Source organism: Mesocricetus auratus, unplaced genomic scaffold (assembly GCF_017639785.1).
Source record: "Mesocricetus auratus isolate SY011 unplaced genomic scaffold, BCM_Maur_2.0 Super-Scaffold_100007, whole genome shotgun sequence".
NCBI classification, from domain to species: Eukaryota; Metazoa; Chordata; class Mammalia; order Rodentia; family Cricetidae; genus Mesocricetus; species Mesocricetus auratus.
Genome location: NW_024429191.1, coordinates 20,805,216 through 20,833,205, shown reverse-complemented (window position 1 = coordinate 20,833,205; position 27,990 = coordinate 20,805,216). Strand labels below are relative to the sequence as shown.

Sequence of the window (27,990 nt, the reverse complement as noted above, 5' to 3'; positions counted from 1 at the left end):
ACAGTCTCTCATTGGCTAGCAGCTTAAACTTACGGACCTCCCTATTGGACAGGCGTACAAATCTAGTGCGCATGCTCCTCGGCCCATTCAGGATTCGTCAGCTAGGTTTAGGTTTTTCTGATTGGTTGACCCGGGGAAGGTGGGGTAAATTTGAATTCAGGCGAGCAGACAGTTGCGGAGTTCGGTGGCCGTCGGGGATCCAGGTGTCACACGCCATGTCTTTTCCTAAGGCGCCCCTGAAAAGATTCAATGACCCTTCGGGTGCGTACGGGTGCGGGAGCAGGGTGGGGAGGGGACGCGCCCTCGACCCCTCCTTCCTCAGTCGGCGGGACGCCAGGTTAGGGTTGGGATGGTATTTGTTTTGGATTTTTTTTGTTCAAAATACAAACAGTAAACACTTCTTGGCAAGTGCTGTATAGGATGGTAGGAATGTGGCTTCGATTAAAATCGAGTCCGTTTCCCACACAGCAAGCCTTCAAGCAGGAAAGTCTACCAATATGCCGTCATCGCCGTGGTGAAATCAGTAGCTGGTTGAAGGGATATGGAAACGGCAGGCATTTTGTTCATTAAAAGGAAAAAAAATGTTACTTTCGTTAGAAAGTTTCTTGTCTTGACATTGCATTTGGGTGTAAAAACACGGGGACTGAGAAATCAGCTAATAACAGCTGCTCCAGAATTTTTTTTCCCCATTTTCTAAACACTGAAGTACTTACTATTCAGTGTTTTGGTGACTGAACACACTGGAGCTTGGTGTGTCGATGGCACCAGAAATTGACTGTAGATGGTGGTAGTGTCCAAAAAGTTAGGAGAAAGGAATTTCTAATGTTTTCAACATTAAGAAATAGATGTTTCCAGGCCCAGTGGCCTGAACTACATAGAAAGATTGTCAGTGACCCACCCCCCCAACAAATAGACAGTTTTAAGGAGAAGAAATGAAAAACAAGACTGAAATGTTCTCAGTGTTATAAAACTAAATTGACAGAACTGGGATGTGAACCCAGGCCTCCATTGATGTATCCTGTGTGCCCAACCACTGTGGTGTATACCCACAATAACTAGGGAGCCTTAGGTATGATTTGATCAGACCTAGCTGTATAACTGTTCTAGGGTCATCAACCCCACTATTCACAAGGTCAAGTGAGCAATCAGATTAATCCAGCTCAAGGGACACACCATTTCCAAGGTATTCAAAAACAATTCAGGTTCTGCAGAGCAGCACTAATTTTTTTGTTTTGAGATAGGGTTTTGTGTAGTTCAGGATGGCCTTAAACTCCTGCTGCCATCTCCCAAGTACTGAAACCTACAGACCTGTATCACCCCACATGACTCAGCTGCTGTTTGGTTTTAAGGAGTAGTTGTTAAGTCTTACAGTTCCAAGAATAACATTTATGAGATATTTAATATTTGTGAATCAGTGGCAGTTTCTTCTAACCCAGTAATCTTCAAAACCAGGCTTCTTTTTTTTCCACCTCAAGGAAACTTAAAGCATCCTGGGGAAAAGGAGGAAATGTAATATTTTTATTTACTGTGCTCTCTTTGTACTAAATATCTGGCACAGAGTTTTCTGTAGCGTGTTACACAGAGCTGGGTTTGAGTCCTCATCCCACACCCCAAACAAATTTTCCATACGTCTCAACACAACCATAAGCTAAATACTAGAGCAGTAGACATGATGCATCTGCTCCCCAATGTGGAGATGGAGTAAATAAATCCTTATGAAAGCCTGGGAGGTTCTTTGGTAGGAAAGATAGAAGATGCTATGAGGCTTTTCTCGTCTGATTTTGGGACTGTGCAAAAGCTGGAAAAATATCCAGATTGAGATCTGGAAGGTAAATGAGAATTGGCTGGGAAAGAAATTGGAAGTGGCCTATGAATTCTAAATGGCTAACTAGAATATACAGAAGTTGAGAAGCTTGAAGACTTTAATGTAATAAAAACCCCATACAGAAACACATTTCCTTAGGTGATTTGTTTTAAGTTAGGCGATACCAACATGAGTAAGAAATACATGAAAGAAAAATAATAATCAAACCAGTAATTGGAAGCCACTTTGTGTTTACAAATGAATTGTACCCATAACAGCAGAGAAGGTTAACTTCATAGAAATCATCTGTTGCCTCTGACTTTTCTGTTTTGTTTTGCTTTTCGAGACAGGGTTTCAGCTGTGTAACAGCTCTGGATGTCTTGGAACTCACTTTGTAGACAGGCTGGCCTTGAAGTCACAGAGATTTGCATGCCTCTGCCTCCTAAGTGTTGGGATCAAAGGTGTGGACCATCAACACCCAGCATCTCTGACTTTTCTAGTAATGGTCTCATAGTCCTGATTTCTCAGAACACACACATGTAGAATTTTAAATAGAATGGTAACAGATGAGAGTTCTAAAAAAAAATTGAGACACGGGAATCAGCGGACTGCCTCATAAGAAAAGCTGATGGAGTAATAGACACTTAGTATGAAGCAGAGAAAGTCCAAGATAATGAGATAGTTATCTCTAAATACTTGGAGTTCATAATGGATAAAAGGGGATTATTTGAAATTCTTGAGAGTTAATGAAAAACATGGATAGTAATTACAAGCAAGCACATTTCTAAGAGTAAATATCTTCTGCTATGGAAAGCCTGCTTGGAGCTGAACAGATTTGTATGTTAAGAGATTCAGATACATGTGGGACCAAAATAAATGTGGATATCAAAGAGATGAAATGGATATATTTAAAAGTCTCTTCCAACACAGTTGTCTACATTAGCTGCAGCTGTGTGATAACTTGGCAGATTTTCAGTGTTCAAGGCATAAGAACGGCCTAAACTCTGTTTCTATAAAGCCTCCAGTTTCTTGTATTTATAATATGATAAAATTATGAAGTTTAAAATTGTATTTCCCCCATGTAGTTCTTTCCTTGTGGCTAACATGAAAAGGGAGAAAGTGTTTCTCTCACGCAGCTTGGCTTTACTGCACTGATGGGGATCTTATGAATACTACTAGTTTCCACTCCAAATACAAAAAATAGGACTATTCTTTGCTCTCTGCTTCTAAGAGATGCTTGTGTGGAAAACCTCAATTCATACTGCTTTGGATTTGGCAAGCAGCCAGGTCTACCACCTGGCCCATACTTTCAAAGAGGACAAACTGCTAGCTAAAGGAAGGTACACTGAAGCTAGGCATCATGCTACATGTGGTCTAAGCACCCTGGAAGCTAAAGTAAGAGGCTCATGGATGCAGGATGAGCCTAGAGTATTTAGTGAGTTCTAGGTGAGCCTGAGTTCCATAGTGGAACACTGAGAACAGAGTTCAAGACTAGGGAAGGAAGACTATTAAGCAAAAGCATCATAGTATATTGGTATATCTTGGGAAATATAAATTTTCTGGAACAATTTATATTAATTTGTCGACAATGACTGAAAACAAACTCAGCCAGTCAGTATTTGCATGTGTGGGGAGCAGAGTGGGAGGGGTTTGTCTGGCTCCCAGGTTACAGTCTGTCCTTAAGGCAAACCCAGGCAGGAAGTGAAGGGCATTCTGCTTACCGGCTCACTTTCCATGGCGTGCTTTGTTACACAGCCCAGGACCACTTGCCCAGGGGCGGGATACCCACAGCAACTTCTGATGAAATTAGTTCCTCCACGGAGGGTCCCTCTTCTGTGGGTTTAGCTTAAAAGCATAGCTACTTACAGGTATTGCTAATATGCTAATAGTAGTAACAAAATAATGCCATTAAGTGATGATACGTTGCTATTTTGTGTTTTCTGTAGGTTGTGCGCCGTCTCCAGGTGCTTATGATGTTAAAACTTCAGAAGTGTCTAAAGGACCGGTGTCTTTTCAGAAATCACAAAGATTTAGAAACCAAAAAGGTAATGGGTCCTTAAACAAACAATGGTTGTACAGCCTATAGCCTGATATAAGCAATAGTGTTGAAATGTTAAGATGCTTTTGCACTCCTAGAGTTTCAAGGCCAGAAGTAAAATTAAATATCATTATTTGGCATTTTTATAAAAGGATCGAGTACACAATGATTTTTTTCATAGTATACTATATGTAACAAGGGAAATTAAGATATTTGCAGATAGGTAGTTTCCCTTTTGATAATTGCGTTTACTTTCTGTCAGAATATTGGATCTGCCAAGCAGAGTTGGAGAGTTAGCTCAGTGGTTAAAAGCACATACTGATCTTGCAGAGGACCTCAGTTGGCTTACAAGCATTCAAGTACATATGCTTCCACACAGACATGGACATACTTATTTTTTAAAAAAATGATTTTTTAAAATAAAGAATAGCAGGAAAGGTTGGGGTCTATAACAAATAATTGTGCAAGTAATTATTTGAAATTTACAACCCAAAGGAAAAGCTTATCTTGCTTCAAGTACTATCTGCAATGAAAGGTTTAAATTTTTTATTTTTGTGGTTATAACATGCAAACATCAACCATAGTCATATTAATTTATTTTTTCCAGAATCTCAACAAAATGTTAATGTTGACAAAGATACTACCTTGCTTGCTTCATCTAAAAAATCAAAGACATTGGTGTCAAAGGTGAGAAACATTTATAAGACTATTGATGCTGGGCGATGGAGGTGCACACCTTTAATCCCAGCACTCCGGAGGCAGAGGCAGGCGGATCTCTGTGAGTTCGAGGCCGGGCTGGACCGACAACCTCCAAAACAATACAGAGAAATCCTGTCTCGTAAAAACCAAAAAAAAAAAAAAAAAAGACTATTGATACATTCCTTATGTCATTGACTACATACCTACAACGTACTGCATTTTATTTAAATGGCTAAGCATGTAAATCAAATTTATGTAAGTTAGGGCTTACATAGAGTTAGCTCAATGAGAACATGTACTGTTCTTCAGAGGACCAGAGTTCAGGTCCCATCACTGGAATTGGAGTTTCAGGGGATCTGATAACTTCTCAGGCCTCCTAGGGCACTCACAGTCACAGGGCATACACACATCGCCATATACATAAATAAGAGTAAATCTTTTTCTTTCTTTTTAAATCTATCAATAATGTTAAGTATCATCAGAACTCTAGCAGGCTTCACATTTTACCTGATGTATTAGTAAGTCACTTTGAATGGTCTCTTAGCTCATATTTACAAAGGCATTTCTGTATAGAGATAAATCTGGTAATTACCTTTAGTAAGTAAGCCTTTACTAAGGTGTCATGCTTTGATCTGTTACCATCATCTGAGTTGCTTTATTTTATTTATTTGTTGTTTGCTTGTTTATTGTTTGCTTGTCTGCCTTTTTGTGGAAAGGATAAGTATTGGAAAAGAGAAAAATAAAATTTCAATGACCAAAATGAGGTTGTTACTCAAATTGTTGAACAGTATATTACAGTGTTTAAAATACACATGAAGATGAGTGTGTTAGTACGTTACGTTGTTTCAATCCCAGCATGTGAAAGTCAGATTGTGGTTCAAGGCCAAGGTGTATTAATTACATAGGGAGTTGTTGACTCAAAAGACTAAGAATTAGGGGATAGAGAAATGGCTCAGTGGCTGCTCTTTCAGGGGACCTTGGTTTAATTCCTCGTACCCACTTGGCTCACAACAGTTTATATAACTCCAGTTTCAGAGGATTCAGGACCCCTTTCTGGCCTCTGCAGGCACCAGCCATGTACATGGTCTGAGCATATATATGCAGGCAAAATACCCACACACATGAATTCTTTATTAATTTGGGAAAGGACCAAAAATAAATAATCAGATTGTGCTGTGATATTTGTGGCATGTAAGTTCATAATTTTTTTAACTTTTAAACAGAAGGAACCTCAGAAGAATGATAAAGATTTGAAGAGATTAGAAAAAGAGGTAAGCCATAGTTGGAGCTTACTGGGGAATAAATGCTATATAATGGAAAGAGAATGGCTTAGATTTGCAGACCAAGGTTCTGTAGCAATTTGAGTAGTTCTGCAGTGAGATAAACATAGCATGTGTGTAGTTTTGTCGCTAGTCTCTCATTTAATATAATACTGTCTTCGTTGAGGATCCATGGCAATGAGGATATTATGATTGATACAACTGAGTTCATGGCATTGCTGATGAGTGAGTGGCACTGCCAAGATTAGGGCTGATTGTTTGCATCAGATTTTGGGTTGGCAAGTTTTTACCCCCACTTTTATTTTTTTAATTTTTTTAAATTTTTTATTTTTTTGCATGGGTGTGTGGTATACATACTTGTATGTATGTTTACCTGTACTAAGATGTGGAAACCAGCCGGGCATTGGTGGCGCACGCCTTTAATCCCAGCACTTGGGAGGCAGAGACAGGCGGATCTCTGTGAGTTTGAGGCCAGCCTGGTCTACAGAGTGAGTTCCAGGACAGCCTCCAAAGCCACAAAGAAACCTTGTCTCGAAAAACCAAAAAAAAAAAAAAAAAAAAAAGATGTGGAAACCAGTGTCGTCTTAGGTTGCTCTTAACTTTCAGTATTGAGGCAGAGTTTCACAGAACCGGAGCTTGCCATTTCAGCTAGTCTGCTCAGCTAGCTAGCTCCAGATATCTGTTTCTACCTGAAATACTGGACCACAACACCTTACTGGCATCTGCGTGAATCCTGGCCTCCAAACTCAATCCTCATGCTTGAGTGGTAAGCCCTTTACCTGAGTCATTTCCCTAGCCCTCCCCAAACATTTAAATTTGTTGTTTCTTTGTTTCTGTTTACTATTGACAAATACTAGCTTCTTTGTTTTGCTGTTTTTTTGTTTAATGAGTATAGACAGTAAAACATGACTCACTGTTTCCTGTTAAATTCTACTTAGGACTCTGCTTTCCCAAAATAAAAAACATATAGCACTTCAAACTACAATTTAAATTTGTGTAATTAGCACCAGAGAAAACAAGAATTCTTACAACTTTTAATTGACTAAATGCTTGCTATCTTTTTTGTTGTTGTTTTGTTTTTTGTTGTTTGGTTTGATTTTTTGAAACAGACTTTGGAGCCTGTCCTGGAACTTGCTTTGTAGACCAGGCTGGCCTTGAACTCACAGAGATCCACCTGCCTCTGCCTCCTAAGTCCTGGGATTAAAGGCATATGCCACCACTGCCCAGCAATAGCTAGCTATTTTAGACTAAAAGTTTGTGAAAGTTAAAAATCATTGTGTTTCATTGGTGGATTTGTTGTGTGTGTATGTGTGTTTGAGATAGGATCTCAGTATGTTACTCTTACTGGCCTGGAACTCACTATGTAGACCAGCTGGGCCTGAAAAATCACAGAAATCTACCTGCTTCTGCTTCTCAAATACTAATCATTCTGTATTTATGATGCATATCTTTAAGTTGTATCTTAAGGTAAATATAATTATTCAAATAGCTAGTAAAATAAGAATGTCTGAACACCGTATCAAATTGTAAGTTAACTAGAAGGTTTGAGGCTTCTGGTACCAGTAGGATCAATCATATATTTATCCCCTCGTTTTCTTCCAGATTCGTGTTCTTTTGCAGGAGCGAGGTGCTCAGGACAAACGGATCCAAGATATGGAATCTGAGTTGGAGAAGACAGAAGCAAAGCTAAATGTAGCAGTCAGAGAGAAAACATCTCTTTCTGCAAGTAATGCTTCATTGGAAAAAAAGCTTATTGAGCTAACCAGAGCCAACGAGCTACTAAAATCTAAGGTAGTTGAACCCCGTGACAACATCAAAATTGAATGATGTTTACTTACCTTCACATTCAAGTTTACAAGTTGCATGTGGAGTTGAGGCTGTTTATTCACTTCTGCCATTGGTATAGGCATTCTTGCTTTCACTGGTCCTAATCACACAAACTAGAGTGGTGGTTTGACATGTTAAGTAGTGGTCTATTTCAAGAAGGCAAGTAAGGTTTTGAATAGAATGTAGTAGACATCTGTAAAGCATTATTCCTGGTGGGACTATTAACTGCTTTACATATTAGCCTACTTTCTGTAGGATTGTTTTTAGCTATTTTTTTTATTATAGGGCATTAGTGAAATGAATGTACTCAACACATAAATTGTGTGTATAAGTAAATAATGTAGTAATAGATCCTAAGGAATGTAGTATGGTTCCAAAAACCACTGACAGAAATAGAGGGAAAAGGTAAGTCACTGTTCAGTTGAATTAATCATTTATTCAGGGCCTGTGATAGGCTCTGCTCTTTATGTAGGGAGTAAAAAGTGTATTAAAGCCTAAGGGAGATCCTGACCTGGAAGGCCTGGATTAGGCCCCACATCTTATATACTTCAGGTGTCCTAGGCAGCTGAGACAATTTAGCAAACATAGTTCCACAAGTTTTTCTAGGGTTTGTCTTAAACCCTGCAAGTGACCTTTCTAGTGTGTAACAGTAAGTGACCACTTAGACCAGCGGTTCTCAACCTGTGGGTTGCAACTTCCTTGGCAAATCTCTATTTCCAAAAATATTTACATTATGATTTATAACAGTAGCAAAATTACAGTTATGTAGTAGCAATGAAAATAATTTTTTAACTTTATTTTATGTGCATTAGTGTGAAGGTGTTGGATCCCCAGGAACTAGACTTATACACCATTGTGAACTGCCTTGTGGGTGCTGAGAATCAAACCTGGGTGTAAATGGAGTCCTTAATTGGTCTAGATAATAAAGGGCCAGAGTCAGATATAGAAGGAAATGCTGAGAGATCGGAGAGAAGGAGCAAGCCACAGCACACCTTGCCTCCTAAGCATCTCCACCAAGAAGAGAAGAGAGTGATTTCCTGTTTGTCCCTGCTTATACTCTGATTCTGCCCAGCTATATCACTTCCTACCTGGCCAATCAGCCAATCAGTGTTTTATTCATTAACCAATAAGAGAAACTTATTTACAGAATGACATCTCCCATCACCTGGGTCCTCTGGAAGAGTAGCCAGTGCTCTTAAACACTGAGCCATCTCTCCAGCCCCAAGTAAATTTGTGGTTGGAGGTTACCACAACATGGGGAACTATATTAAAGAGTCGTAGCATTAGGAAGGTTGAGAACCATCAACTTTGACTGTTTCAAAAATAAACCTGGAAATCAAGAGGAAAACAGTACTGGCATACAATAAATACTTGTGGTCAAGGCTGTTTTCTTTGCCAAAGTACATTGCACACAACTAATAGCTCCATTAGCTCCATTGACGGGCATATTAATCAGTATTACTTATAAGTAATTCTTTTGTTTTTTGCCTTTATTTTTTTATTTTATTATTTTTTTTTTTGAGACAAGGTCTTATGAAGCCCAGGCTGACCTTGGCCTCTTGATCATTTTGCCTCTGTCAAGTGCTAAGATTAGAGGCATGTGATACCATATCCAGACTTAAGTAATTATGTGTATGGCTTAGCAGAAAATATTTCTGAATTTTTATGTTGTAGTTTTCTGAAGATGGTCATCAAAAGAGCATGAGAACTCTAAGCCTGGAGTTGATGAAACTTAGAAACAAAAGAGAAGCGAAGATGAGGGTGAGTGCTGCCTTTGGTGTGTCTACTGTCTCTTGACTCTGGGGACCTAGGAACTTCTCATTTCCTAAAGTAGTTATCTCTGTTGTGCAGAGTGTGATGGCTAAACATGAAGGCATGGAGCTGAAGCTGCAGGCCACTCAGAGGGACCTCGTAGAGTCACAGGGGAAAATAGTCCAACTGGAGGGCAAACTGTAAGTAGTAAAAAGGGAAAAGATTGTTAAGTGTGATGATTCCTTAGCTTTTTTTCCTTTCCTTAACGAACGGTTTTATCAAGCTATTCATATTAATGAGGTTCTGTAATGTTTTAATGTAAATACACATTGCTTAATGAGGAAATCAAATATAAGAATCTCACTTCCTTACAGTGAAAAATCCTAGCTTTTTGAGTTATACCCAACTCAATCTGTAGTCATCTTACTGTAGCACACCAACTTCTACCTCCTGTCTGTATTAGAACTCACTGACCAAACGTTCCTCTTGACCAACCATTTCCATGCTGGCCTTCCCCATTTTTTCCAATTTCAGTAACTGCTCTACCCTCAGCTTCTGTTCAATTCTTAGCTCCACTGTCTTGTGAAATGTGTGGTATTTGTCTCTGAGCCTCACTTGTTTCACTTGACATAATGAGCTCTAGTTCCATCCATGATGATGCTACAAGTGAAAGGATTTCCCTTTCTCTATATGCTTAAGTGCTTTTCTGCAGTTTGTCTTTGGATCCACTCATCTCTTGAATAGGTGTCTGTGACTTCTCTGTCATGGCTGTGTGAGTACTGCTGAGGCTAGCACAGGGATGTAGCCATTACTTGCACATGGTGATTTTCTTTGCATAAATAGGATTGCTGATCTTATGCTAGTTTGTTTTCTTTAATGTTTTCTGTAGTAATTATGCCACCTACTTTCCTGCCACCAGCGTACAGGGTTCCTTTTCCTCAGTGTCCTTATCAGCCTTATTAACTTCAGAATTTATTTATTTATTTATTTAGTTTTTTGAGACAGGGTTTCTCTGTGGCTTTGGAGGATATCCTAGAACTAGCTCTTGTAGATCAGGCTGGTCTGGAACTCACAGAGATCCACCTGCCTCTGCCTCCCATTGCTGGGACTAAAGGCATGTACCACCACTGCCCTGCTCAGAATTTTTTTTTAAGTTTATTTATGTATCTTTATGTGTGTGAGTACTCTACCTATATGTATGTATTTGTACTATATGCATGCCTGGTGTATGGATCAAGAGAGGACATTGGATCCCCGGGAACTGTATTTACAGATGGTGGTTGTGATCCAACATGTGGATGCTGAGAATTGAACCTAGGTCTTCTTTAAGAGCAACAAGAGTTCTTTTTCAATTTTTATTTATTATGTATAGTGTTCTGTCTGCCTCCCAGGTCCTGGGATTAAAGGTGTGTGACACCACCGCCCTGCCTATTTCAGCCTTTCTAATGGTGTCATATGCTAATTTGTCAATTGTCTTTGTTGTTCCTGTTTGAAACGCAGTCCTGTGTGTCATGTAGCCCAAGAAGTCTTTAGAGTTCAGATCCTCCTGCCTCAGCCTCCCAGACTGGTAGAATTTACACGCCTGTACCATATGACCTGGCAATCACATAAGTAATCAAATACTGTACAACTTGGGATGGAAGCCTCTTAGCACACAGAATGTGATTTGAGTTGATATGAAAACTAGCTTCTAATTTATACTGCAGTTCTCATCATAGCTCTTTCATCAGAGCATGTTTGGAAAGCTTTTTCATGTAAATAAAAATCTAGTCACCTGTGTTAATCTAAGTGTTAACATGAAAAATCACTTGAAATTATAGGTAAGAATTAAACTTCTGGAGTTACCTTACCTAACATAATAGTATTTAGTATCTCGTACATAGTCTGCATGGTTATAAAGTAAATGAACCATATGTATTTACTTCTTTTTTTTTTTTCAGTGTTTCCATGGAGAAAGAACAGATTGATGAAAAATCTGAAACAGAAAAACTCTTAGAATACATCGAAGAAATTAGGTAATATAAATACCTCATAGTAGTTTTAAACCTAACTTCCAGGCTGGAGAGGTTGCTCAGTGGTTGCTCAGCAGCACTGGCCGCTCTTCCAGAAGTCCCAGGTTCAATTCCCAGCACTCACATGGTGGCTCACAACCATGTGTAACTCCCACCCCCAGGGGAATATTATCTCATGTCGGGATTGCACTCCATGAGGTACACAAATATTTAGGCAGATAAACACTTACACACATTGAATAAATAAGTAATTGAAATGAAAAGTTAATAAATAAAATGGACCTTACAGACTGTGGATATAACTTTGTTGGTAAAACACTTGCCTGGCATTTGGTAAGCCCTGGATTCGGCATCAATATTGTTTTTGCTCAAACAAAACAAGAGTACTTTATTTTGTTGAACGTGTTTTTCCAGTACCTAAAGAGATATTCTCTTCAAAATACTTTTTAATGCAGTTGTGCATCTGAACAAGTAGAAAAATATAAAGTTGATATTGCCCAGTTAGAAGAAGATTTGAAAGAGAAGGATCGTGAGATTTCAAGCCTTCAGCAGTCTCTTGAGGAAACCCTCGAATTTTCCAAGCAAGTAGAAGACCTGACTGTTAAATGTCAGCTGCTTGAAAAGGAAAGAGGTACTATGCTGGTTATGTTATTTTGCTTCAATAAGGCTTAGGTACTGTCTGTAAAAAATATACGGCTCTATGGCAACATTTTCCATTATGTGAATACCAAAAAGTCCATGTGCTATTTGGGATGTTTTTTAATGCTATAATGTTTGTTTTTATTTCAACACATTATATTCGTTGATTGAAAATAAAAAGAGTTATATATTAGCTGAGGACTTCTACCCTGGGTAGTGTTAGTGCAAACGTCTACCCTGGGTTAGTGTTAGTTTGTAATTATTGCAAACTGAAAACTAACCTATTTGTATAGCATATATAATAAGGTAATGAATGTACTCTTCCCCCGTCTTTGGAAACGCTTGCTCTGTATAGTGTGCTAAAGCAGTGGGGTGAAATACTAGGTGAATAGAGCCCCTTAACATTAGTATTTAGTTCTGGAATGTCTCGTGCTTTCCTTTTATAGATGATCTTGTCAACAAGGACAGAGAAAGGGCTGAAAGTCTCAGTGCCGAGATACAGATTGTAACAGAGAAGCTTGTTCTAGAAAAACAAGAATATGAAAAGCTGCAACAAAAAGAAATGCAAATTGAGTCACTTCTACAACAAGAGAAGGTAGTTAACTACATTTATTTTTGTTTTTTAACTACTTTATATCATAATTTTTCATTTATGTCAGAAAATCTCTGTGTGTATATCTTGAACATTTAGTCACAGATGATACTGGTATACATTTGTATCAAGTAGACAAGAGAGATATTTATAGTTATCTTAAAAAGAATGTCTAACAATAGGAAAAAGCAAAATAATTTGAAAATGCAAGTTACATAAGGAGCATTTTACATAATAGTAAGGGGGGGAAGCCCAGTAAAAAATACAAACAAACAAAGCACATGGTCATAGGATAGAAGTAGATAATTCTAATACAATATCCCGATTACTTGTAAACATGGACAGAGGATCTCTCTGTAGTAACCAGTGGAATAGAGCACTTCATTAACAGAGTATCTAGAAACTAAACCATTTCACTGTGCTACTTGGGTGAAAGCTGAATCAATAGGAATGGGCATGCACTAATGTGATAAATATTTTGGGGCAATAGACAATGAAAGGGGCTCAAGGGGTTAATATACATTGACCTAGAAAAAATTCAACTATTTTTTATGATTTTAAAATAGTTTTCTTTTTGGGTTTTTGGGTTTTTTGTTTTGTTTTGGTTGGTTGGTTGGTTGGTTGGTTGGTTGGTTGGTTGGTTGGTTTTGGTCTTTCAAGACAAGGTTTCTCTGTGTAGCTTTGTAAACCAGACTGGCCACTGCTTCCCCAGTGCTGGGATTAAAGGCATGTGCCACTACCGCTTGGCGATTTAAAATATAAATACATAGAATATATCGCATAGCTTCCCCAAATGTATGCATGTATGAAAATATATGGGCAATATGTACTCTAAACCAAAAGTTATCTTTGGAAGGGAAATACAGATTGAAATAGGGACTAGTGAAAATTAATATTCACTTCACTTAATCTAGATTTTTTTTTCTTGGTAATAATATTTTATAGAACTTCGAAATGTGTATCCTATAACATAAATATTTTATGTGACAGTGAGATCATAATATACTTTTTTATCATAGCTAAACAGAGTAGATTGAAGTATATGTAGGCTAATTGTAAAGCCAGATATAAAGAAAGTAGTGTGATAATTTAACACTAAAAAAAAAAAATCTAGAAATTACAGCCGGGGCGTTGGTGGCACATGCCTTTAATCCCAGCACTCAGGAGGTAGAGGCAGGTGGATCTCTGTGAAGTCAAGTCCAGCCTGGTCTACAAGAGTTAGTTCCAGGACAGCCTCCAAAGCCTGTCTCGAAAAAAAAAACAAAAACAAAGCAAAACAAAAATCTAGATATTACATTTTCTTTTTTCATTTTCCCCCACCCCACTCCATCCCCCTCTACCTGCATGTATGCCTGCAGGCCAGAAGAGGGCACCAGAATCATTACAAATGGTTGTGAGCCGTCATGTGGTTGCTGGGCTTTGAACTCAGGACCTCTGGAAGAGCAGCCAGTGCTCTTAACCACTGAGCTATCTCTCTAGTCCGAAATTACATTTTCTACATTGTTAAATTATATAACATAGAGAAAGTAAGCATGGTATGTTTTTTTTTTGTTTTGTTTTTACGAGACAGGGTTTCTCAGTATTGTTTTGGAGGCTGTCAGTCCAGCCTGGCCTCGAACCATGGTATATATTTTTGTGTTTCCTTTAAACTTCCTAATTTAGTTGTCATACTTCATTATCTGCATTGCATCTGTTGTCACCAAGAAGAGTCGTGAGGCCACGTCTAACTATCTTGTGCTTTCCTGTCTGAATGCAGGAATTGTCTGCTAGTCTTCAGCAGCAGCTCTCCTCTTTTCAAGAGGAAATGACCTCAGAGAAGAATGTCTTTAGAGAAGAGCTAAAGCTTGCCCTGGAGGAGTTGGATGCGGTACAGCAGAAGGAGGAACAGAGTGAAAAGCTGGTTAAACAGCTAGAAGAAGAGACGAAGTCAACCGCTGAACAACTGAAGCGGCTAGACGAACTGCTGAGAGAGTTCGTATTATTGGGGTCTTGTTTATGTGGGACTTGAAATACAAACTGTTTTCTTAGGATTCTCGTGTCACCTATGTATATGCATGGAGGTTAGAATTATCTTTCAAGGTAAGGAAGAGATACAGAGGAACACATCATAAGAGTATGCATATGCACATACACTACACGCAGGCATGGCAGTCAACCCAGGACCCAAGAGATTATGGCAAAGGATGATAAGTTTAAGGTTGGCCTAAATTGCAACTGATTTTGGAGGACAGGAACCTGAAAAAAATTGAGTAGATAACCTATTTCCTGAAGGGTGGAGAGACAGTCATTCACTCTAGCTTAGAGTTCTGGTTTCACATGAGCTTTATTTGGGAGATTAATTAGTGAGCTGTGCAATTCTGAGAAAAGTAGTTTTGATGCCTTCATATTCTGCTTCGTTAGGTGCTGTGTGAGATGAGGTCTCAGGCCCTTCTTAGACTAGACAGTTTAGTTGAGGCTTATGTTAAAAAACAAGAACTGAAAGTCACCCTTCTAAGGGACATGGGAAATATTATTACAAACCACTTAGTAGCATTCGGTTGTTTTTGCTGTGGCCCTCCTTCCTCACTGTGCAGAGTGTTATCTGCTCTTTGTCTTATTTGAGGCTTCTACTTAGAGTTGTGCAGTGCTCATTTTTATTTCACCATGTTCTTTTAGAGACCCTTCACAAGCTCATATTCTCATCCAGACATGTTATAGCATTTAATAATGTACAGTATTTGAAAAAGAGACTTGAAATTTGTAGTATACATTTAGAAAAATGTCTTAAAACCTATTTTGTTACTATATAAAACTGTTCAGGATCTTGTTAGTGTTAGGCATGTGCAGTCCTTTCACTTAATAGGCTGAGACAGGCAGATCCAGAATTCATGGGCAGCTTCTAAATACAACAAGATCTTATCTCAGACAAAATTGAGTGATAACAGCATAGTGGGTTAATCGTATAATCAAAAATGCACATAGTACCATAATTACTTTTCAAAAGAGCTTTTAATGTGAAGTGTCTTTAACTTTGTATAGTATTTATTATCTCAGTACAGGGAATTAAACTCAATAAATCTAGGAGCTTTTATCTAGCATTGCATTCAGTCTTTAGACCTGACTATTCTGGAACATCAGTTTTACAGGTTGTTGTATGGGTTTTTGTTCTTTTCCCTAAATTACCTACATAATGCAGGAGACATGAAAAGAAATCCAGTAGAACGTATATATAGAAGAAGCCAGTAAATAAGTTAGTAAAACCATCATGCTATTAGATTGTCATAAGTGGGTACTTTTAATTATACTGCAGCTGTTATGAAAGATTGTATGAGATATATGGTACACAGTTTCTAGTCTTTTGTAATTTTTCCTTGTTTTTAGGAAAGAAGCTGAGTTGGAGAAATGTAATACTGCTCATATCCATGCCACCTTGACTTTACAGGAGAGGTATAATGATACAATGCAAGACCTTAGAGACATTACTGCTCAATTGGAAAGGTATTTTCTTTGTAGTGTTCACCATGGAATATATGATTGGGGAGAACTGTTTACCTACAGAAATCTGTGAACAAAGCAATCCATAGAGGATGACTGGCATTGCCATAAATTCTGCACTGACTGGCTGTTAATGGGCACTTAGTGTCACCTAGTAATCTTTTTATACTTATGCCGATGCTCCCTTTCTTACCTATCTTACTTTCCTCATAGCATCATTTAAAAAATAAAATCTAAAGTTTTTATATCTTTATCTAACATAGGAACACTGACATTTATCTTCCTGGACTATTCAATGATTTCTTAGTCTTATGTTTCTTTGTTGTTTTTTTTCCCTCTTCCTTCAATTCTCTTGTTATGATAGCACTGATTAGCCTGGTACTACCTTTATATCCCAGACTGGTCTCAAACGCATGGCAGTCCTACCTCATCCTTTGAGTGCTGATGTTGCAGGAATGCTCCACTGTGTGTGGAAGCTAATATTTTAGTCTTTTTAACCTTCAGTAGTCGGGCGGTGGTGCTGCATGCCTTTAATTCCAGCACTCAGAAGGCAGAGGCAAGCCGATTGCTGTGAATTCAAGACCAGCCTGGTCTACAAGAGATAGTTCCAGGACAGTCTCCAAAGCCACAGAGAAACCCTGTCTTGAAAAACCAAAAACCAAAAAACCTTCAGTGACCATGTAGTATCATTTCTTCTTATTCTTCTTCTTCTTCTCCTCCTTCTCCTTGTATTCCTTCTTTTTTTCTTCTTTTCCTCCTTCTCCTTGTATTCCTTCTTTTTTTCTTCTTTTCCTTTTTGGTTTTTCAAGACAGCGTTTCTTTGTATTGTTTTGGAAGCTGTCCTGAAACTCGCTCTGTAGACCAGGCTGGCCTCGAACTCACAGAGATCCGCTTGCCTCTGCTTCCCGAGTGCTGGGATTAAAGACGTGCACCACCAATGCCCAGCAGTATGATTTCTTTCTTGTCTCTTAATTTTTCTTGGTATGGTTGGTGACTCACTCCTGCACTCCTTTGCTTGGAAATTCTAAAGCAAAATTACAGTAAATTTGAGTCCAGACAGAACTACAAAGTGATTTCTAGTCCAACAGAGTGTCACCCTATCTCAGAAAACAAAAGAGAAAATTAGAAATGTTTTCAGTCAATATGATTTTATTTTGAAGTTCATCCCAGCACCTTCTTTAGCACAAAGTTCATCTTCAGATAACAGTATTTTCCATATTGTTATTTCATATGTTCTCATTTCCCTCGACTTCTACCCCATCTACTTCCTGTTTTCCTTTTGGGGAAGTATGGTGTGGGGTGGAAGGGATATAGAGTCTCTTTTTGTAACTGTGACTATCTTACAATTCTCTATGTAGACCAGTTTGGCCTTCAACTCTGACTCTGCTTCCCAAGTACTGGGACTAAAGGGATGTGCTACCACCACCCCCCACCCTATTTTCTTTTCTTTTTTGTTTTTTTTTTTTCTTTTTCTTTAAGGTCAAGGGCACTAGAGAGATGGCTCAGTGGTTAAGGGCACTTAGTGCTCTTCCAAAGGACCCATGTTCAATTTCCATTACTCAGATGGTGTCTCAGCCATCTTTAACTCTAGTTCCAGGATATCAGATGTCATATTCTGGATCTTTGAACGCTACATATATGTGACTCACAGACATACATGCAGGCAAGAGACTCCTAAACAAAAAATGTTATGTAAACTCATTTGTATTCATACCAGAGTACTGAATTCTTACCTATGTGAGTGCATGAAAATATTACAGAGTTTTTTCTTCTGCCAAGAAGCATATAAAATCTAAACTACGTATACAGTAGTAATAAAGAAGTGTTAACTTTTTCTTTCTAATAAGCTATAAAACATCAACACTTAAAGAAATAGAAGATCTTAAGCTGGAAAACCTGACTCTACAAGAAAAAGTAACCATGGCTGAAAAAAGTGTAGAAGATGTTCAACAGCAGATACTGACAGCTGAGAGCACAAATCAAGAGTATGCAAGGTGTGTATCACAAACATATCAGTTAAAGAAAAAAAATTACAATTTTTTGTTTGTTTTGTTTTGAAACAGGGTCTCACTGTGTAGTCTTGGCTGTTACCTGCTGTGTAGAGCAGTTCAGCCTCCAATGGAGAATCTGCCTGACTCTGCCTCCCAAGTGATGCAATTAAAGGCAAATCCTGCCACATCCAGTTAGAATTACAATTATTAAGAATTTCTTCTATTGCTTTGTATTTTTTTTTTCCTGAAAAGAAAGAGATTAAAAATTGGAATGTCTGTCAGATGTTTAGTGGATTCTTCTTTCTCAAACCCAAGGATGCTTCTAGATCTGCAGAACAGGTCAACATTGAAAGAAGCAGAAATTAAAGAAATCACATCTTCATCTCTTAAGAAAATAACTGACTTGCAAAATCAACTCAAACAACAGGATGAGGACTTTAAGAAGCAACTTGAAGAGGAAGAAGCGAGGTAATTCAGGCTTAGACCTTGGGTGCCATGTAAATACATTGGGTTTTTTTCTAATAAATTGAAAAAAAAGATATATATATGTATGTATATATTATTTTTCCCATACAGAAAAGCAGAGAAAGAAGATACAGTGGCAGAGTTGACTTTGGAAAGTAATAAATGGCATCTCCTTTATGAAGAACTATATAACAAGACTAAGCCTTTTCAGGTTTGTTGCTTCTAATAAACTTTTTGTGGGCTGGAGAGGTGGCTCAGTGATTAAGAGTACTACCTGCTCTTCCAGAGAACCCAGGCTCAATCCCTAGCACCCACGTGGTGCCTCCCAACTGGCTGTGACTCCAGTTCCAGGGGATCCCGCACCTCCTTCAGGCTGCATGGGCATGGTAGTGCACAGACATACATGCAGGCAAAATACCATACACATAAGTAAATAAACTTACTGGATCTATTTTAAGAATATTTCTTTCCTGTTAATTTTGACTATGAATTGGTGCTTCTGCAGTATCTCTTCACTATGTAGACATAGTTACAATTTAACCACATATTAACAGTTTTCAGATTTTATCTGGTACCTAGCACTTGGGAGGCAGGGGCCAGCCTGGTCTATAGACTGAGTTCCAGAACAGCCAAGAGACAAACAGAAATTCTGTTTTGAAATTCAAAATAAAGTTGTGTTTTGTTTTGTTTTGTTTTAAATCTGGGGATGAGCTCAGTGGTAGAGTGTGTTTGACCCATACAGGGCCGGGGGTTCAATTCCCAGCACTACATAGAAACAATAAAATTTAAAGTAAAGGGTTAAAAATTACAATTTATCATTTCTCCAGTTCTATTGAAATACAGCTGACAAATTTAGTAGACATAAAATTTTAACATAGTTACAATATAAGAAGTGCTTTCTAATAAACAACTTGAAACTAGGGTCCTTAAGGCTCTCCTGATAGGAACATTGGTCATTTACCTGTTAATTTATGATGTGTGTTTTTACATGATCCATCTCAGTGTTTCTCAAGTCACTGCACTGATCTTTGCACTATATTTTGTCCTTTGGTCTTCAGATGGAGTCTTGCTCTATAACCTGTGCTGGCCATGTACTTGTACCAAGTAGCCTGACCTAGAGTCTGAAGTAGTTCTCCTTCTATTTCCCTAGTTCTAGCCTTATGAATATCAGCCTTTATGCCTGACTATCTTTGTGTTCTTGAAACCCTAGGCTCTCCTGGAACTTTGTGTCTAGCTGGAGATGGCCTTGAATTTCTGATCCTTCTTACCACCATACATGTTAATACTCTGATCTTTTTATAAGGAAAAGGTGGCAGGCAGGGTGTCACATGCCTTTAATCCCAGCACCGAGGAGGCAAAAGCAGGCAGATAAAGTTCAAGGCCAGCCTGATAATTCATTCCAGGACACCCAGGGCTACTTAGTGAGACCTTGTCTCAAAAATACAACAAAAATGCCTACAAAGCAAAAAGGTTTGAATTGGAATGGAAGCAGATATTATAGAGTTGACATTTTGCTGATAAATTAAGAAAGCTGGCAGGTTCTTTTTTTGGGGGGGGGGTTGGGTTTTTCAAGACAGGGTTTCTCTGTATTGTTTGGAGGCAGTCCTGGAACTCGCTCTGTAGACCAGGCTAACCTTGCATTCACAGAGATCGGCCTTCCTCTGCCTCCCCAGTGCTGGGATTAAAGGCGTGCACCACCACCACCCAGCTGGCCGGTTCTTTATTACTTTTCTGTTTTAATAATATTTAAGGTGAAAAATGCAAAGCTTAAAAGGTTTTCTTAGGGAATTAAAATAGTCATAAAAAATGGGGCTACTGCTTGTATTTTTTTTGTTTTGGTTTGGCTTGGTTTTTTTTTGTTGTTGTTTTGGTCTGGTTTGTTTTTACGAGACAGGGTTTCTCTGTATTGTTTTGGAGGCTGTCTGTCTAGCCCGGCCTCGAACTCACAGAGATCTGCCTGCCTCTGCCTCCCGAGTGCTGGGATTAAAGGCGTGCGCCACCACTGCCCGGCTGCTTGTATTATTTTTAATGCGTTATAGTTATAAACTTAATAAGATTCAACAGTTTTAGTCCAGACCTGGTCACAAATGCTTTTAATTGCTGTTGTTGGCAGAAACAGAAGGACACACAAGTTCAACAGTTTCAATTCTTAGTGTCATGAAAAGCAGAAACATAATTTTGTATGTATGTCTTTTCCAGCAACAACTGGATGCATTTGAAGCAGAGAAGCAGGCATTGTTGAATGAACGTGGTGCAACACAGGAACAGCTAAATAAGATCAGAGACTCTTATGCAGAGCTGCTGGGTCACCAGAACCTAAAGCAGAAAATCAAGCATGTTGTGAAACTGAAAGATGAAAATAGCCAGCTCAAGTCGGTTTGTAAAATAACACTTGTTCTTTTAGATACACTAAAAACTAAAAAGAATGAACAATTTATAGGGGGGAATTCATTTGAGAATTGATGGAATTATTCAGTTTTACTTAGCTTTATAATTGCTGCTATAGTTGGAAGACTGTATAAAGTTTTACACGTCCATTTCTAGTTACAAAATAGCCATTCCTTTTTGTAAATACCAGGAAGAGACGTTGTTTTCAAAACATTTTTTTTCTTCTACAAGGTCAATTTATATTTTACTTTATGGAATACATCATACAAACTAATGGGCTACACCGTGTAATTTCCATATGTATATAATATGCTTTGCTCATATTCATCCCTCATTAGCCTCCCATGTTCTCTTCTACTCTACTCTTTCCCCATGCATTTTCTTTTCTTTTTTTGGTTTTGTTTTTGTTTTTGTTTCTTGAGACAGGGTTTCTCTGTGTAGCTTTGGAGCCTAGCCTAGACCAGACATCTACAAAGAGATCTTACAGAAATCTGCCTGCCTCTGCCTAGATCTGGGAATTAAAGGCATGGACCACCATCACCCAGTTTCCCCGTGCTCCTTGGTGTTCCTTTTTTCTTTCTTGTTTGTTTTGTTCTGTATTTTTGGTTTGGTTTGGTGTTTTGTTTTGTTTTCAAGATGGTTTCTCTGTGGAACCCTTGCTGTCTTGATTGATTTGTAGTCCAGGCTGGTTCAAATTCAGAGATCCATCTGCCCCTGCTTCCTGAGTGCCAGGATTAAAGGCATGTGCCGCTACCACCCCGAAATCTTCCTCTTTTCTAACAGTGTTCTTTGTTATCTTCTCTAGAATCCACATATAAGTGAAAACATGAGATACTTGTCTTTATAAATATGGCTTATTTCATTTGACATGACAGTCTTCAGTTGCATTCTTTCCTGTATTAACATGGTTCTATTCTCCTTTATACTTAAATAAAATTCTACATATTTTTTTTTCACTTTTTTAAATCTGTTCACTCTCTGCTATGGATAGTGCTGCTATAGACCTGAGCATGTAGATCTCTATTATATGTTTATTTTGCTTCCTCCTGCTGTAAGCTATGTTGCGACTCCAGGCGTTGTGGAACAGAGGCTAGGGACAGGTGGTCTTCTCTTTTGCTGCCACCTCCTACCCTTGGAGTGGTTCTTAGTGACTTTCAGAGAAAGGGGATGAGAAATAGCCTTAGTTTCGTATCTCCTTGGAACCAGTGTTATGAACTAGAGCTAGGGTGATCAGGTGCACAGTGTTTGCAGAACACTGCTGCACAAGTGCAGCTGAGCAAAAGACATCTTGGACCATTAACACATTTGCCAATGGACATCATTTTAGCAGGTAGGAGCTGCTGGCAAAATGAGGTCTTTGGGAGTTGGAGAAGGAAAACCTGTGTTCTTAATTATAGGATTTCTAGTGGGGAGAGAGGATGCTCTTTGTTGGTTTCAAATGTCAGACAAGCATTTGTGGATCTTTCTGAGTAGCTACTTCTTACTTTGTTATTGTGCTTTTAGGAGGGCTATTTCTAGGGGAAGGATGTAATTGGTTGCACAGACTGTTTGTTACCTTGTTAAGCCCAAAGTTGATCAGGGAGTTGGGCAGTGGTGGCGCACATCTTTGATCCCAACACTTGGAAGGCAAAGGCAGCAGATCTCTGTGAGTTCGTGGCCAACCTCATCTAAAGAACAAGTTCCAGAACAGGTTCCAAAGCTACAGAGAAACCCTGTCTCAAAAAACCAAAAAAAAAAGTTGATTTGGTGGCAATTTATTTTCACTCCATTTTTTATCAGAAAAGTATACTCATGACTCTAGAAGGACAAGAAAATTTAAAATGCTTTGTTTATTTTGCATGAGATGTTCCAAATAACTTTGCAATTCAGTCTTATTGAATGTGTAATAGTTATTTTTGCCATTAGCTATGATACATAAGCAACTATTTGCAGTATCTGCAACAATGATAGCATATTTTACTACTATTTTTTAGTGATTATTTTTATTTTTCTTAGGAGGTGTCAAAACTCCGATCTCAGCTTGCTAAAAGGAAACAAAATGAGCTCAGACTTCAGGGAGAATTGAATAAAGCTCTGGGCATCAAACACTTCGACCCTTCCAAGGCTTTTCATCATGAATCTAAAGAGAATTTTGCCCTCAAGACCCCATTAAAAGAAGGTAAAAAAGTAATAATAATAATAAAATGAAATAGTGTATTTATGTACCTGTCTTCGTCCCACCCCATGGCAGTTGGTGATTTAACTTCTTTATAAACTATGGAACCTTGTTGATAATCTAATATAGAAGAAATTCTTTCTGAGATTGATGTATCAGTGCCACTTTCCTCCTTTACTCTGCTTCTATATATCTAGGTCCCCTAGCCCCGTTCACACTACATCTTTAGTCTTTTATTGCTCCTGCTAACATCCCTCCTTCTTTATCTCCCTGTATAGCATTTACCTTGTCAAGGGCCAATTCCTCTCCACACAACTTACAATGTAACCTAAGTGTGTCTTAGATCCATAATAATTGTTTACATTTCAATTTTAGAAAAACAATTTTTTCTTGACAGATCTTTATATATTTCACAAATAAATCCTAACTGCTTGTGTGTGTGTGTGTGTGTGTGTGTGTGTGTGTATTCATATACTACATATATGTGTACTGTATTGTGGTAGAGAATGTAAACATTGCTTCTTCTGTCTTTAAGAGCATAGGCCTGAGCCGGGCGTTGGTGGCGAACGCCTTTAATCCCAGCACTCGGGAGGCAGAGGCAGGCAGATCTCTGTGAGTTCGAGGCCAGCCTGGTCTACAGAGCGAGTTCCAGGACAGCCTCCAAAGCCACAGAGAAACCCTGTCTCGAAAAACCAAAGAAAAAAAAAGAACATAGGCCTGTTTCAGTTTATAATGACTTAGGGATTTGGTTTGGTTTTCAAGTATTTGAATGTAGGCCCTTGAACATGCTAGACAAGTATTATACCTGTGCTACATCTACAGCCTGGATCATAGCTTAGTAGTTTTAATATAAGGTACTTATAGGTTTTTGTGATACTCTTTTCAGGCAACACAAACTGCTGCTGAATTCTGACGGAACATCAAGAATCATGGAAGTATATCTCTGAAATGCATGTTGAAGATTATTTTCTTCATTATTCCTGATATTATGTTCATAGTATATAGTATATATTTAATTTCTACTGACTATTCTTAGGTATATGAAAGGACATTCATCATTTGTTATGAAAATGTCTTTTTGACATTGTATTTTCTATTATGTATCTCTTTAATCTTTACCTTTATCATCTCGTTCTGAGTCGTCTGAATTATTTTGCAGCTTACATTGCATTACCATCAAATCAACATTTTTTTCAAGATCAGTATTAAAAATTTCCCCCCTATTCTGTATTCCCCCAATGTTTTTAGCTTGATTTGAGAGTTCTTTCTATTCTGATGAAGAGTAGAGAGGCTCAAGCACTTTGGCTTGCTCTTGCATCTGCTTTGATTTATTTATCATGCTCACTCTGATCTCCCTGTCTACTTTTCACTTCCAATAGAAATAAGGGCACCCTTAGCTCCACAGTAAACCTGCTGTGGTTTTTTGTTTGTTTGTTTGCTTTTTCAGGGGGGGGTGTTTAAGACAGGGTTTCTCTGTGACTTTGGAGGCTGTCCTGGAACTAGCTCTTGCAAACCAGGCTAGTTTCGAACTCACAGAGATCCGTGTGTGCCATCACCGACCAGCTTTCTTTTGTTTTTTAATGAAAGTCACTGGGTTATTTAATCATTTCCAGATTCCTTGGCTCTACCCCAGTTCTAAACTAAAGCATGTAGCTTGGCCTATAAATCTAGATTTTTAAAAGATTAGCCTGTTAATTTTTAGATATACTGGAAATCTGATTTTGTGTGTGTGTGTGCATGTATGTGCGACACTATTTCTTTGTACAGGTTTGACTGTCCTAGGAACTCCCTATGAAGACTAGTAGACTAGGCTGGCCCTGAACTCAGAGAAGAGATCCATCGGCTTCTGCTTCCCAGTTGTTAGGATTAAAGGCAAGCACTACTATGCCCAGGCTCAAGGAAATCTGAAAAACTGTATATACTATGTTATTAGAGAATTTGTCACTTGTGTATTCTCTGAATGTATATGTAATAATATAAAGTTATTTAGAAACTCATAAAACCCAGGGAATCAGTTTTCATTTAATGAAGTTACAGCATTTTCTGTTTAAGATGTATTTAATTGTGTCTTCCTCCCCTCCTAATTTGTCCCCAGAATCATAAATGATTTCTTATATTTATTTTTTAAGGTTTATTTATGCCATGGTTAATTACATACACCTTTAATCCTCTAGCACTATGGAGGCAGAAGCAGACAATGAGTTCAAGGTTAGCCTGGTCTACGTAGCTAGTCCCAGACCAACCAAGACTATATATTTAATTTTACTTAGGTGTAAACATTGAAAAATGTATGTTAGTCATTCCTTCCCTCTGGTATTCTGTATATGTTTATAGCCTTTAATCATAATAAATATACACAAGAAAAGCAGAATAATGAGGTCTGTTGTGAACTACTGCTTTGATGACACTATCTACAAATTATCATTTGTGAGACTGAGGATAGAGCTCAGGGATTAAGAGTGCTTACAGCACAATCATGAGGACCAGAGTTTGAGTTTTAGTACCTATGTTACAAGCCAGGTGTCTGGTGCATGCCTGACAGCTCAGGCCCGAGACAGGTGGACCCAGGAAAATCACTAGGACTCATTGGCTCCTGACCTAGTCACAAAGGCAGCAAGCCCCAAGTTCATCGAGAGAGAACACTAATTCATAGGGTTTATTTAGGTCAAGCACATGTGGGTTTATGCAGTCATACTGTTTTGATTGTTCTTTGGCTTTGCTATCCTTTGTGAAAACCAGGTCTTCCCTGGGGCCCTGATCTGTTATTCTCATTGCATTTAAGTTTCCAGGTTCAATGGCTACAGCTCTAAGTATGAGGTCTGGCCTCCAGAGAAGATTGGAACTCTGAAAAGGATTCTGGGATAGTATTATGATTTGGATCTTAAAGTGGCAGTTCTCTCAAAGGACCTGTGCTGAAGTGTGTGGTGTGGACGGGAGGTGGAATCCTTTGAAGCTGGTCTCCTGGAAAGAAATGAGAGCCCTGGGGACATACTGTTTGTGGTGGTTTGAATGAGCCCTGTGATCTAACTACTTGAATACTTAATCAACAGTTGGTGACACTGTTAAGGAGGGATTAAGAGGAGTGACTTTGACAGATCTTTGTCACTGAGGGTGGTCTTTAAGGTTTCCAAACTCCATGCAATTCCCAGTATTCCAAGAGTCTCCTGGCTGGCCGATGAAATAAAGCTGAGTAGCTTGCTTACATATATAGGTAGAAGAAGGGAAATTCATGCCAACTAAGGCACAGTTCCTTGTATACTGTTGTGATTGATTGCTGCCTCCATGTTGAAGCTTAAACCAGCAAAAGGCTTCTCTTGAATGGCATCTCCTCGCTGCTTTTAAACATCAGTAGAATGGATTGAGCTGGTAATAGAAAAGAAGATGATGACAAAAGACGGTGGCAATAGCATTGGGACAGCAGCAAAGAATCAGAAAACAGGCAAGATAGAAAGGACAGATCATAAGTGATGAGAAAGCTGGGCGGTGGTGGCCCACGCCTTTAATCCCAGCACTCGGGAGGCAGAGGCAGGCGGATCTCTGTGAGTTCGAGGCCAGGCTGGACCGACAGCCTCCAAAACAATACAGAGAAACCCTGTCTCGTAAAACCAAAAAAAAAAAAAAAAAAGTGATGAGAAAAAGTTCCTAAGGAACTGAGAAATCTAGAAGACTTGAGTTCAATTCCCTGCCACCTGCACTGTCTAGCTCAGTTCCAGGGGCTCCCATTACCCCATCTCAATTCATAGGCACTGCACCCCATGGTTTCAACATTTGTATTCCCACTGCAAATGTTTTTTTTTTTTTTTTTCTTTTTCTGGTTTTTCGAGACACTGTTTCTCTGTAGTTTTTGGAGCCTGTCCTGGAACTCACTCTGTAGACTAGACTGAACTCTTCTCACAGAGATCCTTGTGCCTCTGCCTCCCTAGTACCCTTAGTACTTGGATTAAAAGTATGTGCCACCACAGCCAGGCCGGTGAGCATTCTTCAAAATGCTTGCAAGTGAAGGAGTTAATGAGCCCCATTAATATATTCACTATTTTGAGTTGAAGACTCAAAACAGTTCTGTGGCTGGGGCAGTCCGTGCGGCCACTGGCAGTGGACAACCATCTATCCCTAGCTCATGAACTGACTTGGAGCCCATTCCCTATGGTGGGATACCTTGTTCAACCTTGAAATAAGGGGAGAGGCTTGGTCCTGCCTCAGCTAGATATGCCAGACCTTGTTGACTCCCTACAGGAGTGGGTGGGAGGAGAAGGAGGGGCAACTGTGATTGATTTATTAAATGAAGAAACAACTTCTAAATACATCTTAAAAATTAAAAGGAAAAAAAAAGAAACAAGTGCAAAAAAATGACTGATCTTTGTTTCTCCGAAGGTAGGAGATGAAGTTGCTATGGATGTACTGCCTTTGCTAGAAACAAAGCCGCCCTCTTATTACCGTGAATGGGGAGTTGAACCCAAGAGAGTTATGCAAGCCTTACTAAAATACTCCCAGCTGCCAATCTCACCATGTAATTTTTTTGGGGGCTGGTCTAATTCAGAACTCTTGGATCCTTATTGCTTGGGTCTTTATTGCCTTATTTGGGCACATATGACATGTAAAACATGTTTTTAATCAGTTGATTTGTCATGACAATTTAATTCTCAGAGCTAGATGAAAAACATTAAGGAGACAGGTGAACATTGCTTTTTAGCATTTAAAATTTGTAAAATCTGTTCAACTTTACCAATCAATGTAGGTGTGCAGTGATAACTCAGTGTGTTTTTAATATGCATATCCCCATTGTCAATATGTTACTGTTTATTGACCATTCCTGTGTTTTCCTTTGATATGTCTGGTAACATTTTTGCCATTTAAAAAATTGGGGCCTGGAGAGA

The 27,990-nt window shown here is 38.7% G+C and overlaps 1 protein-coding gene across 2 annotated transcripts; it reads left to right on the top strand.

The window, feature by feature from the left end:
* Positions 1-84: 84 nt before the first annotated feature.
* Positions 85-25,484, top strand: Hmmr (hyaluronan mediated motility receptor). 2 transcript variants are annotated; one of them, XM_005071983.4, is made up of 18 exons: positions 96-261; positions 3,751-3,849; positions 4,450-4,529; positions 5,765-5,812; positions 7,424-7,612; positions 9,323-9,409; positions 9,500-9,600; positions 11,341-11,415; positions 11,868-12,043; positions 12,498-12,646; positions 14,400-14,614; positions 16,004-16,120; positions 17,965-18,111; positions 18,424-18,576; positions 18,685-18,784; positions 20,773-20,949; positions 22,957-23,119; positions 24,003-25,484. In XM_005071983.4, exons 1-18 carry the CDS (start codon positions 216-218, stop codon positions 24,020-24,022), a joined length of 2,142 nt encoding a protein of 713 aa, XP_005072040.1. In that variant the 5' UTR covers positions 96-215; the 3' UTR covers positions 24,023-25,484. The 2 variants fall into 2 exon arrangements, with proteins under 2 accessions (XP_021083963.1, XP_005072040.1); XM_021228304.2 differs by lacking the exon at positions 5,765-5,812 and having other exon boundaries at positions 85-261.
* Positions 25,485-27,990: the final 2,506 nt, after the last annotated feature.